Source organism: Molothrus ater, chromosome 30, assembly GCF_012460135.2.
Source record: "Molothrus ater isolate BHLD 08-10-18 breed brown headed cowbird chromosome 30, BPBGC_Mater_1.1, whole genome shotgun sequence".
NCBI lineage: Eukaryota > Metazoa > Chordata > Aves > Passeriformes > Icteridae > Molothrus > Molothrus ater.
Window position 1 is genome coordinate 2,218,578 of NC_050507.2, and position 21,259 is coordinate 2,239,836.

The following is a 21,259-nucleotide window of genomic DNA, read 5'->3' on the forward strand; positions in this document are numbered from 1 at the left end:
GGGGGGCACGGAGCCAGCGACACCCCCGAGACCCCCCCAACCCTGGCACCCCCCCCCAGCCCCACACCCCTGGTACGGCCCCACAGCGAGCGGCAGCACCCGGGGGACACCAACCCAGAACCCAGCGGGGAGAGCTGGCACCCCCCAGTGCCCCCTCCCCAGCTGCGGGCATCCCAGTGCCCCCCAGGGCATCCCAGTGACCCCCAGTGCCCCCCAGGGCATCCCAGTGCCCCCCCAGTGACCCCCAGTGCACCCCCAGACCCCCCCATGAGAGACCCCCCCCCCCGCAAATTCCCCCTCTCTCCTCTGTGCCCACCCCCGTGACCCCCCCCAAACCCCCCCCCCGTTCGGGTCCCTCTGCCACCCCCACCTGGCACAGGTGGCACTGGCCAGGATGGGCTCAGTGCCCCCGCGGGGTTTGGGGTGCCCAGGTGAGCTCAGGAATGCCCAGGTGACCTCGGGGGGGTGCCCAGGTGAGCTCAGCCCTGCCCAGGTGACCTCAGGGTGGTGCCCAGGTGAGCTCCGGAATGCCCAGGTGAGCTCAGCACTACCCAGGTGACCCCGGGGGGGTGCCCAGGTGAGCTCAGAAATGCCCAGGTGACCCCGGGGGGGTGCCCAGGTGAGCTCTGGAATGCCCAGGTGAGCTCAGCCCTGCCCAGGTGAGCTCAGGGTGGTGCCCAGGTGACCCCGGGGGGGTGCCCAGGTGAGCCCCGTGCCAATCTCCAGCCCAAGGGATCTCCCCCTCCCCCCCCCCGCTCACCTGGGGGAGGGGTGTCCCAGCCCGGGGGGGGCAGGGCAGGGCAGGGGGGGTCACCACGCACGGCTGCCCCAGGGTCCCCACGAGGGTCCAGAGTCCCCTGTGCTGACGTCAGCGCCTCCCCCACCTGCGACATTGCCCCCCCCCACCCCCCCACCGTGGGTGGCACCGACCGGGTTAAACCCCGGGGGGGTCCCGACACCCCCCACCCCCCATCCCTGACCCCCAACACCCCCCGGGGGGGGTCACCCATCCCCCCACCCCCCCATGGGCACTGTGACGTGTCCGGGGGTCCCGGGGGTCCCTCTGTGCCCCCCAAAACCTGCAGGGGGTGTGGCCGTGGGGGGTCCCAGGGGGGGATTTTGGGGGGGTCAGTGTGTGTGTGTGCCCCCCTCACCCCCAGGCACACCTGGGCAGGTCAGGGCACAGGGCGGGGGGGAGAGTGGAGCTGCAAAACCCCAAAATGCCAAAACACCAAAACCCCAAAATGCCAAAAGCCCAAAATCGCTTTATTGGCCAATAAATAAACCCCGACCCCCCTGGGGGGGCAGCACAGGGCTGGGACACCGTGGGGACAAGGCCACCACCAGGGAGTTACCCCCATGGGGTTGGGGACACCATGGGGACAAGGCCACCACCAGGGAGTCACCCCCATGGGGTTGGGGACACCGTGGAGACAAGGCCACCATCCAGGCTGAGGTTCCCACAGGGCTGGGGACACCGTGGGGACAAGGCCAGCACAGGGTGTGTGACGCTGCCAGAGCCAGCAGCGCCATGGGGTAGGGGCTGCTGCCACCATGGCCAATGTCACCGAGGGGTCAGGGCCACCTCTGGGCTGGGGTCACCCACAGGGACAGGGCTGGGATGACACTGGGGACACTGCGGGGTCAAGGCCACCATTGGGGTCGGTGCCATCACTGGTGGTGAAGTCACCGCTGGGGTCAAGGTCTCTGCACTGTCCCTGGTGTCCCCATGTCCCCAGTTGTCCCCATGTCCCCAGTGTCCCCATGTCCCCAGTTGTCCCCATGTATCACCAGAGCCTCTGGTGTCCCCAGTGTCCCTGGTGTCCCCATGTCTCCAGTGTCCCCAATGTCCCTGCTGTCTCCAGAGTCCCTAGTGTCCCCAGTGTCCCCACGTATCTCCAGAGTCCCTGGTGTCCCCGTTGTCCTCGTGTCCCCGTTGTCACCTCTCGAGGAAGCGCAGGCTGATGGGGGCTCCGGGGGCCAGCAGGGTTCGGGTCATGGGGCGCACGCGGCTCCCCCCGGGCTCCGGCCGCACCTCGAAGCGCAACAGGATCTGGGGGAGCAGGGACGGGTGAGTGACACCGTGGGGACACCATGGGGGCACCACGGGGACACCACGGGGACACCCACCTGTGCCAGCGCCATGTGCAGCTGCAGCTCGGCCAGGCGGCGCCCGACGCAGCTGCGCGGGCCGAGGCCGAAGGGCAGGGAGGCAAAGGGGTGCCTGGGGCCAGGGCTGTCCCCGGGGCTGTCCCCGGGGCTGTCCCCAGGGGTGTCCCCGCTGTCCCCAGCGGTGTCCCCGTGGCGCAGCCAGCGCTCCGGGCGGAAGGCGTCGGGCGCGGGGAAGTAGCGGCTGTCGCGGGACGTGGCGTAATGGCACAGGGTGATGAGGGTCTGCGGGGACACGGGGTCAGTGGGGACACCCTGGGGACACCCTGGGGACACCGGGAGCCCCGGGCTGCGGGGTGTCCCCCCGGCTCACCTGGCGTGGCACCAGGTAGTCACCGACGCGGATGTCACACTCGGGGACAACGCGGGCGTTGGCCGGGATGACGGGGTACAGCCTGAGGGGGGGGACAGCTGGGGTCACCTCCCTGTCCCTGTCCCCAGCTCTGACCCCCTGCTGTCCCCACCTTCATCCTCATCCTCGTCTTCATCCCTTCCTTGTCCCATCCTCATCCCTGCCATGTCCTGCTCTTCACCCCCATCCTCATCCTCCTCCTTGTCCCCATTTTGTCCCCAAACCCATCCTGTCCCATCCCCATCCCTATCCTGTCCCTGTCCCCATCTTTATCCACATCCCTGTCCCATTCTCATCCCTGTGTCCCTCACCCCTGGCCACGTCCCCACCCCCATGTCCCCATTTCTGTGTTCCCATCTCTGTGTCCCCATTTCTGTGTCCCCATCTCTGTGTCCCTCCATGTTCCTGTCCCCATATCCCAACCCCTCTCCCCATGTCCCCATTCCCATTGTCCCCATGTCCCTGTCTGTCCCCATTTCTGTGTCCTCATTCCTGCACCCCTCTGTGTTCCTGTCCCCATTTCCATTGCCCCTATTTCTGTGTCCCCATCCCTGTGTCCATGTTCCTGTCCCCACTCCCATTGTCCCCATGTCCCCATCTCCCTCTGTCCCCATCCCTGTGTCCCTCTGTGTTCCTGTCCCCATATCCCAATCCCTCTCCCCATGTCCCCATTCTCATTGTCCCCATGTCCCATCACTGTCCCCATGTCCCCCTGTCCCCATGTCCCCATCCCCATGTCCCTGTCACCTGAGGGTCTCCTTCACCACCGCCCGCAGCAGTGGCAGCCGTCCCAGCGCGGCGGCGGTGGCAGCAGCAGTGGCACGGTCGGCGGTGGCACTGTCACCGCCGGTGACACCGTTGGTGGCAGTGGCCGCGAGCAGCTGGCGGTGCAGGGCCGCCTGCGCCCCCGGGTTCCGGGCCAGCTCGTACAGGCTCCAGGCCAGCGTGCTGGCCACCTGGGGACACGCGGTGGCATCAGCGGGGCCCGCGGTGACAGCAGGGACACCGCGGTGTCACCCCCTCACCGTGTCCACCCCGGCCAGCAGCAGCTCGGTGACGTTCCCGTAGATGCTGCTGACGGGGACGCGCTCCCGGGCCAGCAGGTCGGTGACACACGTGTCCCCCTCGGCCAGCGGCCCCCGCGCTGCCACCTCGGCCACGCGCCGGTCCACGTGTCCCTTGGCTGGGGACAACAACGGCCGTCAGTGCCGTCAGTGCCACCGTGGCCACGCGTTGTCACCAAATCCCTGTCAGTGTCACCAGGGCCACGCTCCATCAGCGCGTCCCTTGGGACATGGCATGGGACTGTCACGGTCATGGGACATCCCTGGGACCCCACGGGGTGTCTCGGTGTCCCTTGGATGTCCCCATGTCCCCTCTGTCCCCTCACCACGGCCCTGGGATGATCCCCTGTGTCCCCCATGTCCCCTCAGCTGAAGGTGAGCAGGAGCGTCCCCATGGCTCTGGGACATCTCCATATCCCTCAGGGATGTCCCTGTGTCCCCACACGATGTCCTGGTGTCCCCATGGAATGGCCCCATGTCCCTGTGTCCCCACACGATGTCCTGGTGTCCCCATGTGATGTCCCTGTGTCCCCACGTGCCCCATGTCCCCTCAGCTGAAGGTGAGCAGGAGTGTCCCCACATCCCCATGGCTGTGGGACATCCCCAAATCCCTCTGGGATGGCCTCGTGTCCCCATACATTGTCCTGGTGTCCCCATGGGAGGTCACGTCAGTGTCCCCTGTGTCCCCGTGTCCCCCATGTCCCCATGGGATGTCCTGGTGTCCCCATGGGAGGTCACAACAGTGTCCCCCGTGTCCCTGTGGGATGGCCCCATGTCCCCATGGCTGTGGGACATCCCCATATCCCTCTGGGATGTCCCCGTGTCCCCATACATTGTCCTGGTGTCCCCATGGGAGGTCACAACAGTGTCCCCCGTGTCCCTGTGTCCCTGTGGGATGGCCCCATGTCCCAATGGCTGTGGGACATCCCCATATCCCTCTGGGATGTCCCAATGTCCCCATACGATTCCTGGTGTCCCCACGGGATGTCCTGGTGTCCCCATGGGAGGTCACCATGGTGTCCCGCTGTCCCCCTGTCCCCGTGTCCCTCACCGAAGGCGAAGAGCTGGTCCCAGGCGTGGCAGAAGGCGTCCCAGGGCGCGGGGATGAGGCGCAGGAGGGGACGTGGCAGTGCCATTGTCACCAGTGTCAGCGCCAGCACCGCCCCCACGCTCTGCAGCACGGCCTCGGTGTCACTGCTGTCCCCAGAGTCCCCAGGGTCCCCCAGGCAGCCCAGGCGGGAGGAGAACAGCACCCAGGAGATGGCTGTGGGACAGGGGGACATGGGGACACTGGGGACATGGGGACACTGTGAAAGGGGGACGTGGGGACACCAGGGACATTGGGACACGGGGGCATGGGACACCGGGACACCAGGGACATGGGACATGGGGATAGCAGGGACATGGGACATGGAGACATGGGGACACTGGGGACATTGGGACACTGGGGACACGGGATGGCCAGAGACACAGGGGATGGGGACATGGGACACTGGGGACACAGGGACACTGAGGACAAGGGGACACGAGACATGAGGGACCCTGGGGACATTGGGACATGGGACACTGGGACACTGGGGACATGGGAGGCCCATAGACACAGAGGATGGGGACATGGGGACCCTGGAGACACTGGGACATGAGGACATTGGGACATGGGGACACTGAGGGGGGATCCGAGAGTCCCTGGGGACACTGGGGGACAGAGGTGCCCTGGAGCCTTGTGGGACATGGGGGAGCCCCACTGGGGACCTGGGGAGCCCTGGGGGTAGGAGGAGACCTGGGGTGCCCATGGGGGGGTACAGGGGGTCTCTGTGGGAGTCACAGCCCTTTGGGGTTCCCCATCCCTGTTTGGGGCTCCCCATCCCCTTCTGGGGTTCCCCATCCCCTTTGGGGTTGCCTCATCCCTTTTGGGGTTCTCCATCCCTTTCAGGGTGCTCCATCCCCCTTTTAGGTTTCCCCATTCCCTTTTGCGGTTCCCCATCCCCTTTTGGGGTTCTCCATTCCCCTTTTGGGGTTCCCCATCCCCTTTTAGGTTTCCCCATCCCCTTTCGGGGTCCCCCATCCCCATTTCGGGGTCCCGCTCACCCTCGAGGCCGAAGCGGTTGAATTCGGTGCCGATGTCGCGCACGAGGCCCCGGGGGTGGCGCCGCCGCAGCCGCCGCAGCCGCGCCACGAGCTCGGCCACGGCCGCCGCCACCGGGGCCGCGAAGGCCTCGGCAGCGCCCGGGCGGAGCAGGGCCCGAGCCAGGACCCGCCGGGAGCCGCGCCACGCCTCGCCCTCCCTGGGGACAGGGACAGCGTCAGGGGGACAGCAGGGACAGAGGGGACAGGGACAGCGTCAGGGGGACAGCGGGGACAGGGACAGCGTCAGGGGGACAGCAGGGACAGAGGGGACAGGGACAGAGTCAGGGGGACAGCGGGGACAGGGACAGCGTCAGGGGGACAGGGAACAGGATGGGGATGTGGAGACAGGGGGACAAGGGGACAGGGGCAGAGTCATGGGGACGGGGGGACAGGATAGGGACAAGGGACACGGCACGGGAGGGGACATGAGGACATGGCACAGGATGAGGACGTGGGGGACAAGGGACATGGCACAGGTGACACCGGCACAGAGGGGACAGCGGGACGTAGGAACACGCGGGAAGAGGGGGACAGGGACATGGAGGATGTGGATGGGGACAAGGGACACAGATGGGGACAGGGGACACAGGACACAGGGGGGACGCAGGGAACACAGTCCCCCCCTGGGGGACCCCCAGGTGACATCAGGGCACGCAGGGACATGGGACACAGGTGACGGGGCATGTGGGGACAGGCAGGGACAGAGATGGGGACAAGGACACAGGGGGACATGGGGACAGGACATGTGTGGGGTCAGGGACACACAGAGGGTGAGGGACAGGGGGAGACTGGGGACTTGAGTGGGGACACAGGGACAAGGGCAGGGGATGGGGACCATGTCAGGGGACACAGGCAGGACACAAATGGGACACGGGGGACACAGGTGGGACACACGAGGGAGACGGGGGATATGAGGGACACAGGGGACACAGGTGGGACACAGGGGACACACGGGTGACACAGAGGACACACAGGTGACACAGGTGGGACACAGGGGACACACGGGGCAGTGCTGGGGCCCCCCGGGTGTGACCGGGGCACCTGTGAGAGCCCCCGGGTCCCGTGCCCGTGCTGGGGACAGCTGGGGGGGGTTGGGGGGGTTTGGGGTCCCTCCCCCGGCCCACGCGGGGCTGGGCCCCCCCCGGGCAGTTACTCACATCCGGGGGGGGGCAGGGGGAGGGGAGGGGGGGAGGGGGGGCTGAATCACGCCTGAGTCACCCCCGGGCCCCCCCCGCACCCCACGAGCCCTTCCCGGAACGGGCGTGGGGGGGGGAGCCCCGGTGGGGGGTACGGACACCCCCAGCCCACGGGGAGCGCGGGGGGCGCTGGGCAACCCCCCCCAAACCCCACAGGGAACCCCCGAACCCCCCAAAATCCCACAGAGAGCCCCCGACCCCCCAAAATCCCACAGGGAGGCCCCGACCCCCCCCAAATCCCACAGGCAGCCCCCGACCCCCCCAAAATCCCACAGAGAGCCCCCGACCCCCCAAAATCCCACAGGCAGCCCCCGACCCCCCCCAAATCCCACAGGCAGCCCCCGACCCCCCCAAAATCCCACAGAGAGCCCCCGACCCCCCAAAATCCCACAGGGAGCCCCCGACCCCCCAAAATCCCACAGGGAGGCCCCGACCCCCCCCAAATCCCACAGGGAACCCCCGACATCCCCAGGGCAGCCCCCGACCCCCAACCCAGCCCAAAGCCCCCCCCGGGCAGCTCCGCCCGAGCGCCCGCCGGGTACAGGGACAAATCCCCAAATCCCCGCTGAGTTTCCCCCAAATTGCTCCAAATTTTTCCCAAACCCACCGCAAATATCCCCCAATTTTCCCCCAAATTTGCCCCAAATCCCGGCACTCACAGGGTCAGGAGCCCCCCCGGTGCCCCCCGCAGCTCCCGGTGCTGCTTCCAGGGGCAGCTGAGGGCGCGCCGGGGCTCGGGGCCCTCCTGCCGCAGCACCTGGGCCACGAGCGCGGGCTCGGCCACGTGAACCGTGAGCACCGGGCCGAAGCGGGCCCGCCACACCGGGCCGAACCGGGCCCGGCCATGGACCTGCGGGGACACGGGGGGGTCACACCGGGCCGAACCGGGCCAGGGAATGAACCGGGTGGGGGACATGGAGGGGTCACACCGGGCCGAACCGGGACCGGCCATGGACCTGCGGGGACACGGGGGGGTCACACCGGGCCGAACCGGGCCCGGCCGTGGACCTGCGGGGACACGGGGGGGTCACACCGGGCCGGACCGGGCCCGGCCGTGGACCTGCGGGGACACGGGGGGGTCACACCGGGCCGGACCGGGCCCGGGAATGAACCGGGTGGGGGACATGGAGGGGTCACACCGGGCCGAACCGGGCCCGGCCATGGACCTGCGGGGACACGGTGGGGTCACACCGGGCCGGGAATGAACCGGGTGGGGGACATGGAGGGGTCACACCGGGCCGAAGCGGGCCCGCCACACCGAGCCGGAACCGGCACCGGGTATGGACCGGGCATAAACCGGGTGGGGGTTCACACTTCACACTGTCCCGAACCGGGACCAGGGCGTTCACAGCGGCCCGAACAGGACCGGGCTGTCACCGTGGGGGGGACACGGGGGGGTCACAGCAGCCCCGCACTGAGCGGGGACCGGCAGCCGGGCGGGGCTGAGGGGGCACCGGGGGCGCACCGGGAGCGGGACAGGAGCAGGGGGAGGTCCTGGCGTCCCTGCGCTCCCGGACCTGCTGTGACCGCCCCGGGGGTGGCCTGGCCTCGGTGCCACTGCCCAGCCGGGGGTGGCCCCGTCCCTGTCCCTCTGTGCCCAGCCGAGGGTGGCCCCGTCCCCGTCCCCGCTGCTCCCCCCCGCTCCCAGCGCCCCCCACCCAGGGCTGCTCTGGCCGTGCCCAGTTCGGGGGTCCCAGCGCCACCCCCGCAAATCCCGGGGGCAGCTCGGGGTGTCCCGACCCCACCCAGCCCCGGGGACAGAGATCCGTGTCCCCTGTCCCCCCGGGTGGGAGGACCGCCGTCCCTCCTGTCCCCTCCGGCACTCGCGGTGACGGCTCAGATGTCCCTCCAGCCAGGACGGTGACACCAGGCTGGTGTCCCCGGCTCCCGCTGGGTCCTCCCATCTCCTCCATACCCCAGGACAGGGGAGCGGGGCCCCCCCGGGCTCCGGAGCAGCGGCAATGGGCCCCCCCCTCCTCCTCCTCCTCCTCCTCCTCCTCCTCCTCCTGCCCCGGGGGTGGCGGAGCCCCCAGCCCCATTTACCTGCATCTCGTGCAGCCTCCGCACGCCCCCCCGGCACAGCAGCTCGAAGATGAAGGCGGCGGAGCTCGGCCCCGGCATCTCGGCCAGGCCCCGGGGCCGGGAGGGCTCCGGGGGGCCCCGGGGCAGCGGGGAGGAGGCGGAGGGGACCGAGGGAGCCCGGGGCAGCCCCGGCTCGGGCGGGGAGCGGGACAGGAGCGCGGCCCGGGCGGGCAGGCGGAGGCCGGGGGACATGGCGGGACACCGGGGCTCGGGGGGCACCGGGGGACACCGGGGAAGGGCAGCGGTGACACCGGGGGAGGCGGGAGGGCGCTGCGGGACCCGGCGGGGACACGGGGGGATTTGGGAGAACCCGGTGGGGACACGGGAGGGCTCGGGGAAACCCGGGGGGACCCAGTGGGGTTCGGGGGGGCCGCGGGGCCGAGCCTCGACTGCGGGGGGCACCCCGGGCCGGGGTTTTATAGCGCCCACGTGCAGCCGGGCAGGCCCCGCCCCCTCCGCGGAAGCCACGCCCACCTGGCATTAACCACGCCCCACGACGCCAAATTGGGATCCGCGCCCCGCCCCAAATGTCCAGGCCAAGCCCCCCAGCTGCTGATTTGCATAGAGGGGCCTTCGAGCCAATCAGCGCGCGGCGGGGGCGGCTCCGTGGCCCCGCCCCCAAGGCGCGCACACGCGAGGGCAGAACCGGGGGCGCGCATGGCCCCGAGACCCCAAACCCTCCCGGTAATCCCCGGCACCCCAAAATCCCCTGAGACACCCCCGGAACCCCAAACCCCAGCGGGTGACAACCCCAAAATCCTCCCGGTGACACCCCCCAGATTCCCCTGTGACACCCCCGGTGACACTCCCAGCCAACTCGGTGACACCCCCAAATCCCCCGGTGACACCCCCAGAACCCCAAATACGGCCGGTGACACCCCCAAAATGCCCCCGGTGGCACCCCCAGCAACCCCGGTGGCACCCTCAGAACCCCAAAACCTCCCCGGTGACACCCCCGGCACCCCAAACCCCCCAAGTGACCCCCCCCAGGGACATCCCTGGCACCCCAAAACCCCCCCGGTGACACCCCCAGCCATCCCGGTGAAACCCCCGGCACCCCAAATTCCCGGTGACACCCTCAGAACCCCAAACCCCCTCGGTAACACCCCCGGCACCCCCGGTGAAATCCCTGGCACCCCAAAACCCCCCCGGCCCCCCAGACCATTCCCCCCCTCCCCCGGGGGTGTTTCGGGGGGTTGGGGGTGCGGGAGGGCGAGGGGACCCCGCCCCCGTCTCTCCAGTGACCCCCGTTCGGTCCCGGGGGGCGCACACGGCTGCCCCCCCCTCCCCCCGGTCCCGGTTCCCGGGAATTCCCGCCCGGCAGCCCCGGGAAGCCCCGGGAAGGCCCCGGGACGCGGGGGGGGCGCGGCACCGCCACCCCCGGGGGTTTCTGCGATGGGGAAACTGAGGCAGGAACCGGCGCCAGGCCGGGCTTGGGGCACCGGGCCCCCCCCCGAGCAGCCTTGGGGACATTTTGTGACTTTATTACAAAAAGGGGGGGGGTCGGGGGGGTCACGGCGCCGCGGGGGGGTCGGGGCGGCGGCGGAACACGGCGGTGCTGGGGGGGCGCCCCGCCCGCCGCGCCCGCTGCCCCTCCTCGGTCACCGCCGGCAGCAGCGGCAGCAGCGGGTCCGCGGCCTGGGGACAGCCAGGGGACAACGGGGGGACAGCGGGACAGCGTCAGGGACACCGGGACAGCGAGGGGACACCGGGGACAACGGGAACAACGGGGGGACAGCGGGACAGCGAGGGGACAGCGAGGGGACAGCAGGACAGAGTCAGGGACACCGGGACAGCGGGGGGACAACGGGGACAACGGGGACAACAGGGGAACAGCGGGACAGCGAGGAGACACCGGGACAGCGTCAGGGACACCGGGGACAACGGGACACCGGGACAGCGAGGGGACAGCGAGGAGACAGTGGGGACAACGGGGGACAGCGGGACAGCATGAGGACAGCGTCAGGGACATTGGGACACCAGGACACCGGACAGCGAGGGGACAGCGGGACAGAGTCAGGGACACCGGGACAGTGGGGGGACAGCGAGGGGACAACGGGGACAACGGGACACCAGGACAGCGAGGAGACAGCGGGACAGCAAAGGGACACCGGGGGGACAGCGGGGACACCGGACGGCGAGGGGACAGCGAGGAGACAGTGGGACAGTGAGGGGACAGTGAGGGGACAGCAGGGGGACATCGTCAGGGCCAGCCCGGGACACCAGGCACATCCCCAGTGAGCCCCGCGCTGCCCCTGTGTGAGGGTCCCGCTGCGCCCCAGTGCCACCCCAAAACCCACGGTCACCCCATAACCCCACGGTCACCCCATAACCCCCAGTGCCCCCCAGTTCCCCCAGTTCCCCCCAGTTCAGTGCCCCCCAGTTCACTCCCCCCAGTTCTCCCAGTGCCTCCCCTGTTCCCCCTAATTCCCCCCACTGGCCCAAATTTCCCCCCATTCCCCCCAGTTCCCCCCAGTTTCCCCAGTTGCCCTCACCAGCTGGGCGGGGGGCAGGGGCTCGAACAGGGGGTGCTCCCCAAAATGCTGCAGCATCCACTGGTGCAGCTCGGGCACGTCCGTCACCGTGTACACCAGGCCCTGCACCCCAAAAACCAGAGTGTACCCCCAAAACCACTGTGATACCCCAAAAACACCGTGTACAACAGGCCCTGCACCCCAAAAATCACTGTGACACCCCAAAAACCACGGTGACACCCCAAAAACCACTGTGACACCCCAAAACCCAGAGTGTACCCCCAAAACCACTGTGATACCCCAAAAACACCGTGTACAACAGGACCTGCACCCCAAAAACCACTGTGACACCCCAAAACCACTGTGACACCCCAAAACCCAGAGTGTACCCCAAAAACACCGAGTACACCAGGCCCTGCACCCCAAAAACCAGAGTGTACCCCAAAAACCACTGTGATACCCCAAAACCAGAGTGTACCCCCAAAACATCCTGTGTACACCAGGCCCTGCACCCCAAAACCCCACAGTGTACCCCAAAAACCACGGTGACACCCCAAAAACCACTGTGACACCCCGAAAACCACGGTGACACCCCAAAAACCACTGTGATACCCCAAAAACCAGAGTGTACCCCCAAAAACACAGTGACACCCCCAAAACACCGGGTACACCAGGCCCTGGGTACCCCAAAACAGTGTACCCCAAAACCGAACACTGTGTACACCAGGCCCTGCACCCCAAAACTGAGTGTACCCCAAAACTGAGTGTACCCCAAAACCACCGTGTACACCAGGCCCTGCACCCCGAAAACAGTGTGTACCCCAAAACCAGAGTGTACCCCAAGCCCTGTGTACCCGAAAACCATAGGGACACCTCTGGGGGGGTTTTGGGGGGCTCAGGGGGACTCAGGAGGTTCTGGGGGGGTTTCAGGGGGGCTCAGGGTTTGGGGGGGCAAGGGGGACTCAGGGGCTTTGAGGGGCTCAGGGGGTTTGGGGCTCAGGAGGTTTCAGGGGGGCTCAGAAGGTTCTGGGGGGCTCAGGGGGTCTCAGGAGGTTTGGGGGGGTTTCAGGGGAGTTTCAGGGTTGGGGGCTCAGAGGGGCCCAGGGGTTTGGGGGGTTTCAGGGGGGTTTCAGGAGGTCTCAGGAGGTTTGGGGGGGGGCTCAGGGAGGTTTCAGGGGGGGCTCAGGGGGTCTCAGGAGGTTTGGGGGGGTTTCAAGGGAGTTTCAGGGTTGGGGGCTCAGGGGGGTCCAGGGGGTTTTGGGGGGTTCAGGGGCACTCAGGGTTGGGGGGGGTCAGGGGTTTCAGGGGGTTTTGGGGGGGGCTCAGGACGTTCGGGGGGGGTTCAGGGGGGTTTCAGGAGGGCTCAGGGTGTCTCAGGGGATTTAGGAGCTCAGGGGGGTTTCAGGGGGTCTCAGGAGGTTCAGGGGGGGGTCTCAGGGGGGTCTCAGGGAGTTTGGGGGGGTCTCAGGGGGTCTCAGGGGTCGGGGGTCTCACCCCAGGCCGCAGCACGAAGCCGTACTCGGCCAGCATGGCCGGGCTGATGATTCTCCACTTGTGCTTGGTGCGCTTGAAATGGGGGTCAGGGAACAGGAAAAACAGCTTGGAGAGCTGGGGGGGCACCAATGGGGGGGTCAGCACCAACGGGGGGCAGCACCCCCTGGCACTGCCCCCCAAAACCCCCAGACCCCCCAAAGCCCCCTGTGAGTGCAGCTCAGGCCAGGGGAATGGGGATGGGGGGGTCCTGTGGGATGGGCAGGGGGGTCCTAAGGGGGTCCAAGGGGTGTTGTGGGGGACCTGTGCCCCAGTGCCACCCCACAGCCCCCAGTGCCACCCCCAGTGCCACCCCACAGCCCCCAGTGCCACCCTGAAACCCTCCCAATGCCACCCCATAACTCCCAGTGCCACCCCAAACCCCCTCAGAAGGGTCCTGGGGGCTGAGGGGTGTCCCTGGAGGGGAGGGGCGTTCAGGGGGGGTTTGGAGGGGGTTCAGGGGGGTTCAGGGGGTCCCAGGGGAAGGAGGGGGGGGGGGCAGGTGTTCCACAGGGCCCCGAGGGTTTGGGGGCTCTCAGGGTGGGTTCAGAGCACACAAAAATCCCAGCACTGTTGGGTTTTTGGGGGCTCTCAGGGTGGGGTTCAGAGCACACAGAAGTCCCAGGGACTGTGGGGTTTTGGGGTGGGGCTCAGAGAACAGAAATTTGTGGGAGTGTTGGGGTTTGGGGCTCTCAGGGTGGGTCAGAGGACACAGAAATTCCCAGCAGTGTTAAGGGGGTTGCTGTGGGTTTGGGGGGGCTCTGAACCCAATTTCTGTGGGTTCAGAGCACACAGAAATTGCAGGAAGCTTTGGGGGGCTTGCTGTGGGTTTGGGGGGATTTCAGAAGACACAGGAATTCCCAGGAGTGTTAAGGGGGTTGCTGTGGATTTTGGGAGGTCTCAAAGGGCACAGAAATTCCCAGCACTGGGGGTTTGTGGCTCTCAGGGTGGGTTCAGAGCACACAGCAATCCCAGCACTGGGGGTTTGTGGTGGGTTCAGGGCACACAGCAATCCCAGCACTGTTGGGTTTGTGGTGGGTTCAGGGCACACAGCAATCCCAGCACTGGGGGTTTGTGGCTCTCAGGATGGTCAGAGCACACAGCAATCCCAGCACTGTTGGGTTTGTGGTGGGTTCAGGGCACACAGCAATCCCAGCACTGTTGGGTTTGTGGTGGGTTCAGGGCACACAGCAATCCCAGCACTGGGGGTTTGTGGTGGGTTCAGAGCACACAGCAATCCCAGCACTGTTGGGTTTGTGGCTCTCAGAGTGGGTTCAGGGCACACAGCAATCCCAGCACTGTTGGTTTGTGGTGGGTTCAGGGCACACAGCAATCCCAGCACTGGGGGTTTGTGGTGGGTTCAGAGCACACAGCAATCCCAGCACTGGGGGTTTGTGGTGGGTTCAGAGCACACAGCAATCCCAGCACTGGGGGTTTGTGGCTCTCAGGGTGGGTTCAGGGCACACAGCAATCCCAGCACTGGGGGTTTGTGGTGGGTTCAGGGCACACAGCAATCCCAGCAGCGCTGGTTTGTGGTGGGTTCAGGGCACACAGCAATCCCAGCAGCGCTGGTTTGTGCCCCCCAGCCCCACCTGGCCCCGCAGGAAGAAGTGGGGCAGGTGTTTCATGGCGTTGCCCCTCACGCAGGCCACGTTGCCGAAGCGGCCGGGCTGGGCCGCCCGCAGCGCCCGGATCCTGGCGCGGGTGAACGCGGCCACCTTCCCCCGCAGCTCCAAACCCAGCGCCAGAGAGCGGGGAAACAGCTCCGAGAGAGCCACTGGGGGCGGGAGAGAGAGGGGAAAACCCGGTGAGAGAGAGAGAGAGAGAGAGAGCCCGGGAACAGCTCGGACAGCGCCACTGCGGGCGGGAGAGAGAGAGGAGAGAGAGAGAGAGAGAAACCCGGTCAGAGAGAGAGAGAAACCGGGGAGAGAAAGAGCCCAGGTGAGAGAGAGACCCGGTCGGAGCCCCGGGAGAGAGTCCCGGTGAGAGAAAGAGAGACCGGGGGAGAGAGACAGAGAAAAACCCGGTCAGAGAGAGAGAGAGACCATGTGAGAGTCCCGGAGGGAGAGGGAGAGAGAGACCAGGTGGGAGACAGGCAGACAGACAGACAGACAGACAGACAAAGAGACAGAGAGAGCCCCGGCGGCACCGCCTGTCCCACCCTGACCCCGCCGTGCCCCCGGCTGTGCCCCCCGTGCCCCCTCAGCAGCCCCCGGTGCCCCCTCACCCACCCCCATGCTGACCCCCGGTACCCCCTCACCCGCAATCCCCGTGCCCACCCCCAGCCCCCCAGGCTCACCCAGCAGCCCCCAGTGCCCCCGTGACCATCCCCAGCCCCCCATGCCCACCCCCGGTGTGCACTCCGTGCCCCCCGGTGCCCGGGCTCACCGAGCAGCCCCCCGTAGCCGCACCCCACATCTGCGAACTCCACGCGGGCCGGGGGGGTCCCGGGGGGGGCTTCGGGCGGGAAAAAACTCGGGAACAGCGAGGCCCAGTCCATGTCCTGAGGGCGGGACGGGCTGCGGGCACCGGGGAACCGTGACTGCCCGGGAACCGGAGCGGGCACCGGGGCTGTCACTGCCCAGGAACCGGAGGGGGCATCGGGGGGGACACAAGGGCAGGGGGACCCAGCCCGGCTGTTCCTGGGGGCGGCCAGGTGATTGCGGTGCCACAGGGGCCATCACGGGGGTCCCGGGGCCCTCACGGCCTGGGGGTCCCGCCGCGGGCGCTGGGGCGGTCCCGGGACCCGGCGCGGGTGTTACCGGGGGAGGTTCCGGGGGGGTTCCGGGGCGGTTCCCGGGGGTCCCCGCACTCACTAGCACAGGGTGTGGTCGGCCAGCGGGTTCGAGTGCGCACGCTGTCGGTAGAAGCGTTTCTGTGGCGGCACCGCCGCCTCCTCCTCCTTCTCCTCGGCCGCTGCCATGCCGGCACCACGCGGCGCGTTACAGTGACGTCACTACGCGGCGCGGGATTGTGACGTCACGCGCGACATGTCAGGGGAGCGAGCCCCGCCTGGAAGTGACAGCGCCCCCTGGTGGCCCAGTACAACCAGTGCTCCCAGTACAACCAGTGCTCCCAGTGCCCCCCCAGTGTCCCCCAGTGCTGCCAGTGCCCCTCCCCAGCGCCCCCAGTGCCCTTCCCAGTGCTCCCAGTGCCCCCAATTCTCCCAGCGCTGCCAGTGCTCCCAGTGCTCCAAGACCCCCCAGTGCCCCTCCCCAGTGCTCCCAGTTCCTCCCAGTGGTCCCAGTGCCCCCTGATGCCCTCCAGTACCCCAAACCCCTCGAGTCCTCTCAAGTTCTTCCAGTGCCCCCTGGTGCCCCCCCCCTCCCCAGTCCCTCCAGTGCTCCCAGGACTCCCAGTCCTCCCAACGCTTCCAGTGTTCCCAGTGTCCCCAACGCTCCCAGTGTTCCTAATCCCCCCAGCGCCCCCAGGGATCCTAGTCCACCCAGTCCCCTCAGTGCTCCCAATTCCCCCCAGTCCCTCCAGTTCCCCCCAGTCCCCCCAGTGCCTCCAGTGCAGTCAGTCCCCAGTGCCCTCAGCCCCTCCCCAGTTCCCCCCAGTTCCCCCAGGGATTGCAGTCCCCCCAGTCCCTCCCCAGTCTCCCCAGTCCCCCCAGCGCTCCCAGTCCCCCCAGTCCCCCCCTCCGCGGGCTCTTCCCGCTCGGGGCCGTTTGGGGAATTCGGCTGCGGCCAGACCGGGGGCGAGTTCCGGGAACCCCCGGGGGTGTCGGGGGGGTTGAGCAATGTGGGGCCGGAGCTGCCCGTCCCTTCCCAGCCGGTCCCTTCCCGTCCATTCCCATCCCGTCCCTTCCCGGCCGGTCCCTTCCCGTCCTGGCCGGTCCCTCTGGGGCTGCCCGGAACGGCTCCGGGCGGGGGTCCCGGCCCGGGGCACGGGGGAACGCGGGGACCGACCCCTCCCCCAGCGCTGTGACCCCCCCGGTCCCTGTGACCCCCCCCCGGGTCGCTCTGACCCCCCCGGTCCCTGTGAGCCCCCCGGGTCGCTCTGACCCCCCCGGTCTCTGTGATCCCCCCGGGTCGCTCTGACCCCCCCGGTCCCTGTGACCCCCCCGGGTCGCTCTGACCCCCCCGGTCCCTGTGACCCCCCCGGGTCGCTCTGACCCCCCCGGTCCCTGTGATCCCCCGGGTCGCTCTGACCCCCCCGGTCCCCGTGACCCCCCCGGGTCGCTCTGCCCCAGCGCTGCCCCCCCGGTGTCCCCCGGGGCCACATTAACCCGGTGACGCAGGCGGTGACGCGGCTGCGCGGGGGGTCCCGGGGGGGACACGGAGGGGACACGGGGGGGACCGGGGGGGTCGGGGCGGGTTGTTCATTACCCCGGAGTCACCCCCTCAGCCCCGGTCACCGGGAGCCCGGAGAGCCCGGCTCGGGTGGCACCGGGGACAGGACTGTGACAACCGCGCTAGTGGCACCGGGGGCGGGTCCGGGACACCTCGCACAGTGGCACCGAGGACACGGCCGTCACACCCGTGCGGTGGCACCAGGGACATCAGGATGAGGGACATGGGGACAGGTACACGATGGGCAAGGCACCAGGGTTGGGGACATGGGGACAAAGGAATGGCAGGGGACAGGGACACCAGGGGAACAGGGACACGGGTGGGACAGGGACACCAGGGGAGCAGGGACACAGACAGCAGGGACATGGGTGTGACAGGGACACCAGGGGAACAGGGACACGGGTGGGACAGGGACACAGGGACAGGGACATGGACAGCAGGGACACGGGGACTGGGGACACAGGTGTGACAGGACACAGACAGCAGGGACATGGGTGTGACAGGGACACCAGGGGAACAGGGGCATGGGGACAGGGACACGGGTGGGACAGGGACACAGACAGCAGGGACACGGACAGCAGGGACATGGACAACAGGGACACGAGTATGACAGGGACACGGTGACTTGGGACATAGATGGGACAGGATCACGGACAGGAGGGACACGGGTGGGATAAGGACATGGACAGCAGGGACACCAGTGTGACAGGGACATGGGAATTGGGGACACAGGTGCGACAGGGACACAGATGTGACAGAGACACAGGGATTGGGGACAGAGATGTGACAGGGACACGGGTGTGACAGGGACATGGACAGTAGGGACACAGGTGGGACAGGGACATGGATGTGACAGGGACATGGGTGTGACAGGGACATGGACAGCAGGAACTGAGGACACTGGCATCAGGGACATCAGGGCCCCAGGGCTGTGGTGATACCAGTGGCACTGGTGGCACTGGGACAGGGACAGGTGGTGGCATTGGGAAGAACCCCTGGAGGGACTGCTGGGGTGACACTGGGGACAGGGATGGAGAGCCAGGGGACACCAGGGGTGGGGCAGGACAGGGGACATGGGGTGTCCAGGGATGGCCTGGGGATGGCAGCCACCAAGGGCAGGGGGGAAGGGGACAGTGGGATGGGACAAGGGACAGTGGGATGGGGCAGGGGACACTGGGGACACCACAGGACGTTGTGATGGAGAAGGGGACAGGGCGACATGGCAGGGGACACCAAGGGACGGGAGGGGACACCGGGATGGGGAAGGGACAGGTCAAGGGACAGCAGGGACCTAGCAGGGGACACGGGGATATGGGATGGGACACGGGGGTGAGGCGGGGGACAGCGGGGGATATCGGGGGACATTGAGGGACACTGAGGGACACCGGAGAACACTGGGGGACACCGGGGGACACCGGGGGACATTGGCGGACACTGGGATGGTGAAGGGGACACCGGGGGATATCGGGGGACATTGGGGGACATTGGGAGACACCGGGGAACACCGGGGGCTATCGGGGGGGACACCGGGGGACATTGGGAGACACCGGGGAAGACCGGGGGATATCGGGGGTCATTGAGGGACGCTGGGGAACACCCGGGGACACCGAGGGATATCGGGGGACATCCAGGGACATTGAGGGACACCGGGATGGGGAAGGGGACAGCGGGGAACACCGACCCCCCCCGCCCGCGGGACCGCGGGGGCCGGGACAGAGCGCGCGCCGTGGGCAGGGCCCCATCACCTACGGGGGGGCGTGGCTTAACTGGATTGACCAATCAGGTTCGGGGGGCTCGACCTGGCCCCGCCCCTTCCACGATGGCGGCGCCCGGGTGCCACGTGGGGACCGGGGGGGGGCGGGAGGAGAAGGAAGAGAACGGGGAAGAGGAAGAGGAAGAGGAAGAGGAAGAGGAAGAGGAAGAGGAAGAGGAAGAGGAAGAGGAAGAGGAAGAGGAGCAAGGAGAAGAAGCAGAAGCGGCGCTGCGGGCCGTGTTCCCCCGGGACCCCGAGCTCTTCTCCGAGTTCTTCCCGGAGCGGCGCCGGTTCCGGCTGTGCGGGCGCGTCCTGCACATCGCCGAGCACCACGGGCCGCGGCTCGGGCCCGCCGGGGCCGTCTGGGAGGCGGTGAGCGGCACCGGGGCCGCGGGGGAAATCCCGGGGCTGTGGGTGACTTCCCGGGGGACAGCGGGTGATGGGGAAGCCGGGGGATCTCGCGGGTACGGGGCTGTCGGGGACACCGGGAGCGGGGAGGTGACATCCCGGGCGTACCGGGAGTGATGGGGTGGCGGGAGATCCCGGGAGGGACACACGGGACATCCCGGGTGTGGCAGGAGGGATGGGCAATGGGGGACCCCGAGAGAACGGGGGTACCGGGGGGTGACACCACGGTGGGCAGCGGGAGCGATGCGTGATTGGGGTGGGGGCTACCGAGTCATGGGGGGAATGGGGAACACCGGAGGGGGCACCGGGAATGGGCACCCTGGGCATCCCGGGCCGTGGTGGCCGCTCGGGGGGCACCGCGGTGGCCGTGGGAGGACCGGGGGGACCCTGGGGGCACAAGAAGAAGCGGTGGGGGGGCTTTGGGATTCGGGGGGTCTCCCATGGGCTGGGTCCCCCCCCCAGTGTCCCCTCTGTGCCCCCCCAGGCCCTGTCCCTGTGCCGGTTCCTGGGCGAGCAGAACCTGGAGCTGGCGGGGCAGCGGGTGCTGGAGCTGGGGGCCGGTACCGGCATCGTGGGCATCTTCGCTGCCATGCTGGGTACGGGGGGCACGCGAGGGGTGGGGGGACACCTGGGGTGGGGGGACACCTGTGGGGGACACCCGTGGGTGGGGGGGATCCCCGTTCCCCCAGCCAGTACAGAACTGGAAACTGGTGTGAGCAGCCCTAGAGTTTATTGGGATCTGGGGGGTCCACGGGTGGTTACCCCCTGTCCCCCCACCTTTGGGTTCGGGGTTTATTGGGGTCGGGGAGGGATTGGGGAGATCCAGTGGGGGTGTTCTTCACTGTGGCTCAGGGTTTTATGGGATATGGGCGGGGGTTTACTGGGATTTTTGGATGGGGTTCCAAAGGGATGTTCCTCACTGTGGCTCAGGGGTTTTACTGTGGTTTTGGGATTGGGGGGTGCCAGGGGGTGTTTCTTACTCTGGCTCAGGGTTTTATGGGATGTGGGGGGATTTATTGGGATTTTGGGGTGGGGGCTCTGAGAGGGTGTTCCTCATTCTGGCTCAGGGTTTTACTGTGATTTTGGGGTGGGGGTCCCACGGGGTGTTCCTCACTCTGTCTCCAGGTTTTACGGGTTGTGGGGGGATTTACTGGGATTTTGGGGTGGGGCTGTTCCTCACTCTGGCTCAGGGTTTTACTGTGATTTTGGGGTGGGGGTCCCAGGGATGACCCACCCACTGACCCACCGTTAATTGTGTTCTGGGGGGGTTACCGGGGGGCTGTACCCTCTGACGGCCGCGCTGCCCTGCAGGGGCCGAGGTGACGCTCACGGACCGGCCGACGGCGCTGCCGCAGCTCCGGGAGAACGCTCGGCTCAACTTCCCGGGGAGCGCGGCGGGGCCGCGGGTGCGGGCGCTGCGCTGGGGCCGCGACCAGCGCCGCTTCCCGCCCAAATTCCACCTCATCCTGGGCTCCGACATCGTGTACGACCCCCGCTCCTTCGCTCCGCTGCTGGGCACCCTGCGGCACCTGCTGGTGCCGCCGGCCCAGGCGCTGCTCAGCGCCCGCCTGCGCGGCGGCGAGGCCGGGGCCGCCCGCTTCTTCCGGCAGCTGCTGCCGCCCTTCTTCGGGGTGCGGCTGCTGCGGCGGGAGCCCGAGCGGGACATCGAGATCTACGCGGTCACCCCAAGGGACGGAGCCCCGGAGCAGGGCAGGCCTGGGCTGGAGTCCCTTACCGGAGATTAAATGGTGCCGAGGGTCGCAGTTCAGGCTCTGTGTGTGATTTGGAGGGGGTTTGGGGAGGGGGACA

The 21,259-nt window shown here is 68.1% G+C and overlaps 3 protein-coding genes across 4 annotated transcripts; 1 reads left to right on the forward strand and 2 right to left on the reverse strand.

Moving 5' to 3' along the window:
* Positions 1-1,252: 1,252 nt before the first annotated feature.
* LOC118697234 (25-hydroxyvitamin D-1 alpha hydroxylase, mitochondrial) lies at positions 1,253-9,541 on the reverse strand. Its single transcript, XM_036399770.2, has 9 exons — positions 8,952-9,541; positions 7,568-7,758; positions 5,674-5,870; positions 4,637-4,849; positions 3,547-3,704; positions 3,269-3,477; positions 2,483-2,564; positions 2,131-2,394; positions 1,253-2,053 (listed from the first exon to the last, which is right to left on the reverse strand). Exons 1-9 carry the CDS (start codon positions 9,180-9,182, stop codon positions 1,940-1,942), a joined length of 1,659 nt encoding a protein of 552 aa, XP_036255663.1. The 5' UTR covers positions 9,183-9,541; the 3' UTR covers positions 1,253-1,939.
* Positions 9,542-10,458: 917 nt separating this feature from the next.
* Positions 10,459-15,941, reverse strand: METTL1 (methyltransferase 1, tRNA methylguanosine). Of its 2 annotated transcripts, XM_036399800.1 has the most exons (6): positions 15,811-15,941; positions 15,383-15,513; positions 14,587-14,771; positions 12,959-13,072; positions 11,486-11,587; positions 10,459-10,628 (listed from the first exon to the last, which is right to left on the reverse strand). In XM_036399800.1, the coding sequence occupies exons 1-6, from the start codon at positions 15,915-15,917 to the stop codon at positions 10,503-10,505; spliced, it is 765 nt and encodes a 254-aa protein (XP_036255693.1). In that variant the 5' UTR covers positions 15,918-15,941; the 3' UTR covers positions 10,459-10,502. The 2 variants fall into 2 exon arrangements, with proteins under 2 accessions (XP_036255693.1, XP_036255691.1); XM_036399798.2 differs by lacking the exons at positions 10,459-10,628; positions 11,486-11,587 and adding an exon at positions 11,602-12,260.
* A 3,152-nt stretch (positions 15,942-19,093) lies between these two features.
* On the forward strand, positions 19,094-21,213 carry EEF1AKMT3 (EEF1A lysine methyltransferase 3). Its single transcript, XM_036399806.1, has 3 exons — positions 19,094-19,414; positions 19,935-20,046; positions 20,762-21,213. The coding sequence occupies exons 1-3, from the start codon at positions 19,109-19,111 to the stop codon at positions 21,193-21,195; spliced, it is 852 nt and encodes a 283-aa protein (XP_036255699.1). The 5' UTR covers positions 19,094-19,108; the 3' UTR covers positions 21,196-21,213.
* Positions 21,214-21,259: the final 46 nt, after the last annotated feature.

Bases quoted from the DNA above. Each gene is read 5' to 3' on its own strand.
- LOC118697234 (XM_036399770.2), bottom strand. From the start codon at position 9,182: ATGTCCCCCGGCCTCCGCCTGCCCGCCCGGGCCGCGCTCCTGTCCCGC. The intron at 7,759-8,951 runs GTAAATGGGGCT...GTGTCCCCGCAG, and splicing joins GGAGGCTGCACGAGATGCAG to GTCCATGGCCGGGCCCGGTT. The intron at 3,705-4,636 runs GTGAGGGACACG...TGTTGTCCCCAG, and splicing joins GGACCAGCTCTTCGCCTTCG to CCAAGGGACACGTGGACCGG.
- METTL1 (XM_036399798.2), bottom strand. From the start codon at position 15,917: ATGGCAGCGGCCGAGGAGAAGGAGGAGGAGGCGGCGGTGCCGCCACAG. The intron at 14,772-15,382 runs GTGAGCCCGGGC...TCCCGCCCCCAG, and splicing joins CGGCTACGGGGGGCTGCTCG to TGGCTCTCTCGGAGCTGTTT. The intron at 12,261-12,958 runs GTGAGACCCCCG...TTCGGGGTGCAG, and splicing joins GCTTCGTGCTGCGGCCTGGG to GGCCTGGTGTACACGGTGGT.
- EEF1AKMT3 (XM_036399806.1), top strand. From the start codon at position 19,109: ATGGCGGCGCCCGGGTGCCACGTGGGGACCGGGGGGGGGCGGGAGGAG. The intron at 19,415-19,934 runs GTGAGCGGCACC...GTGCCCCCCCAG, and splicing joins CCGGGGCCGTCTGGGAGGCG to GCCCTGTCCCTGTGCCGGTT. The intron at 20,047-20,761 runs GTACGGGGGGCA...GCTGCCCTGCAG, and splicing joins CATCTTCGCTGCCATGCTGG to GGGCCGAGGTGACGCTCACG.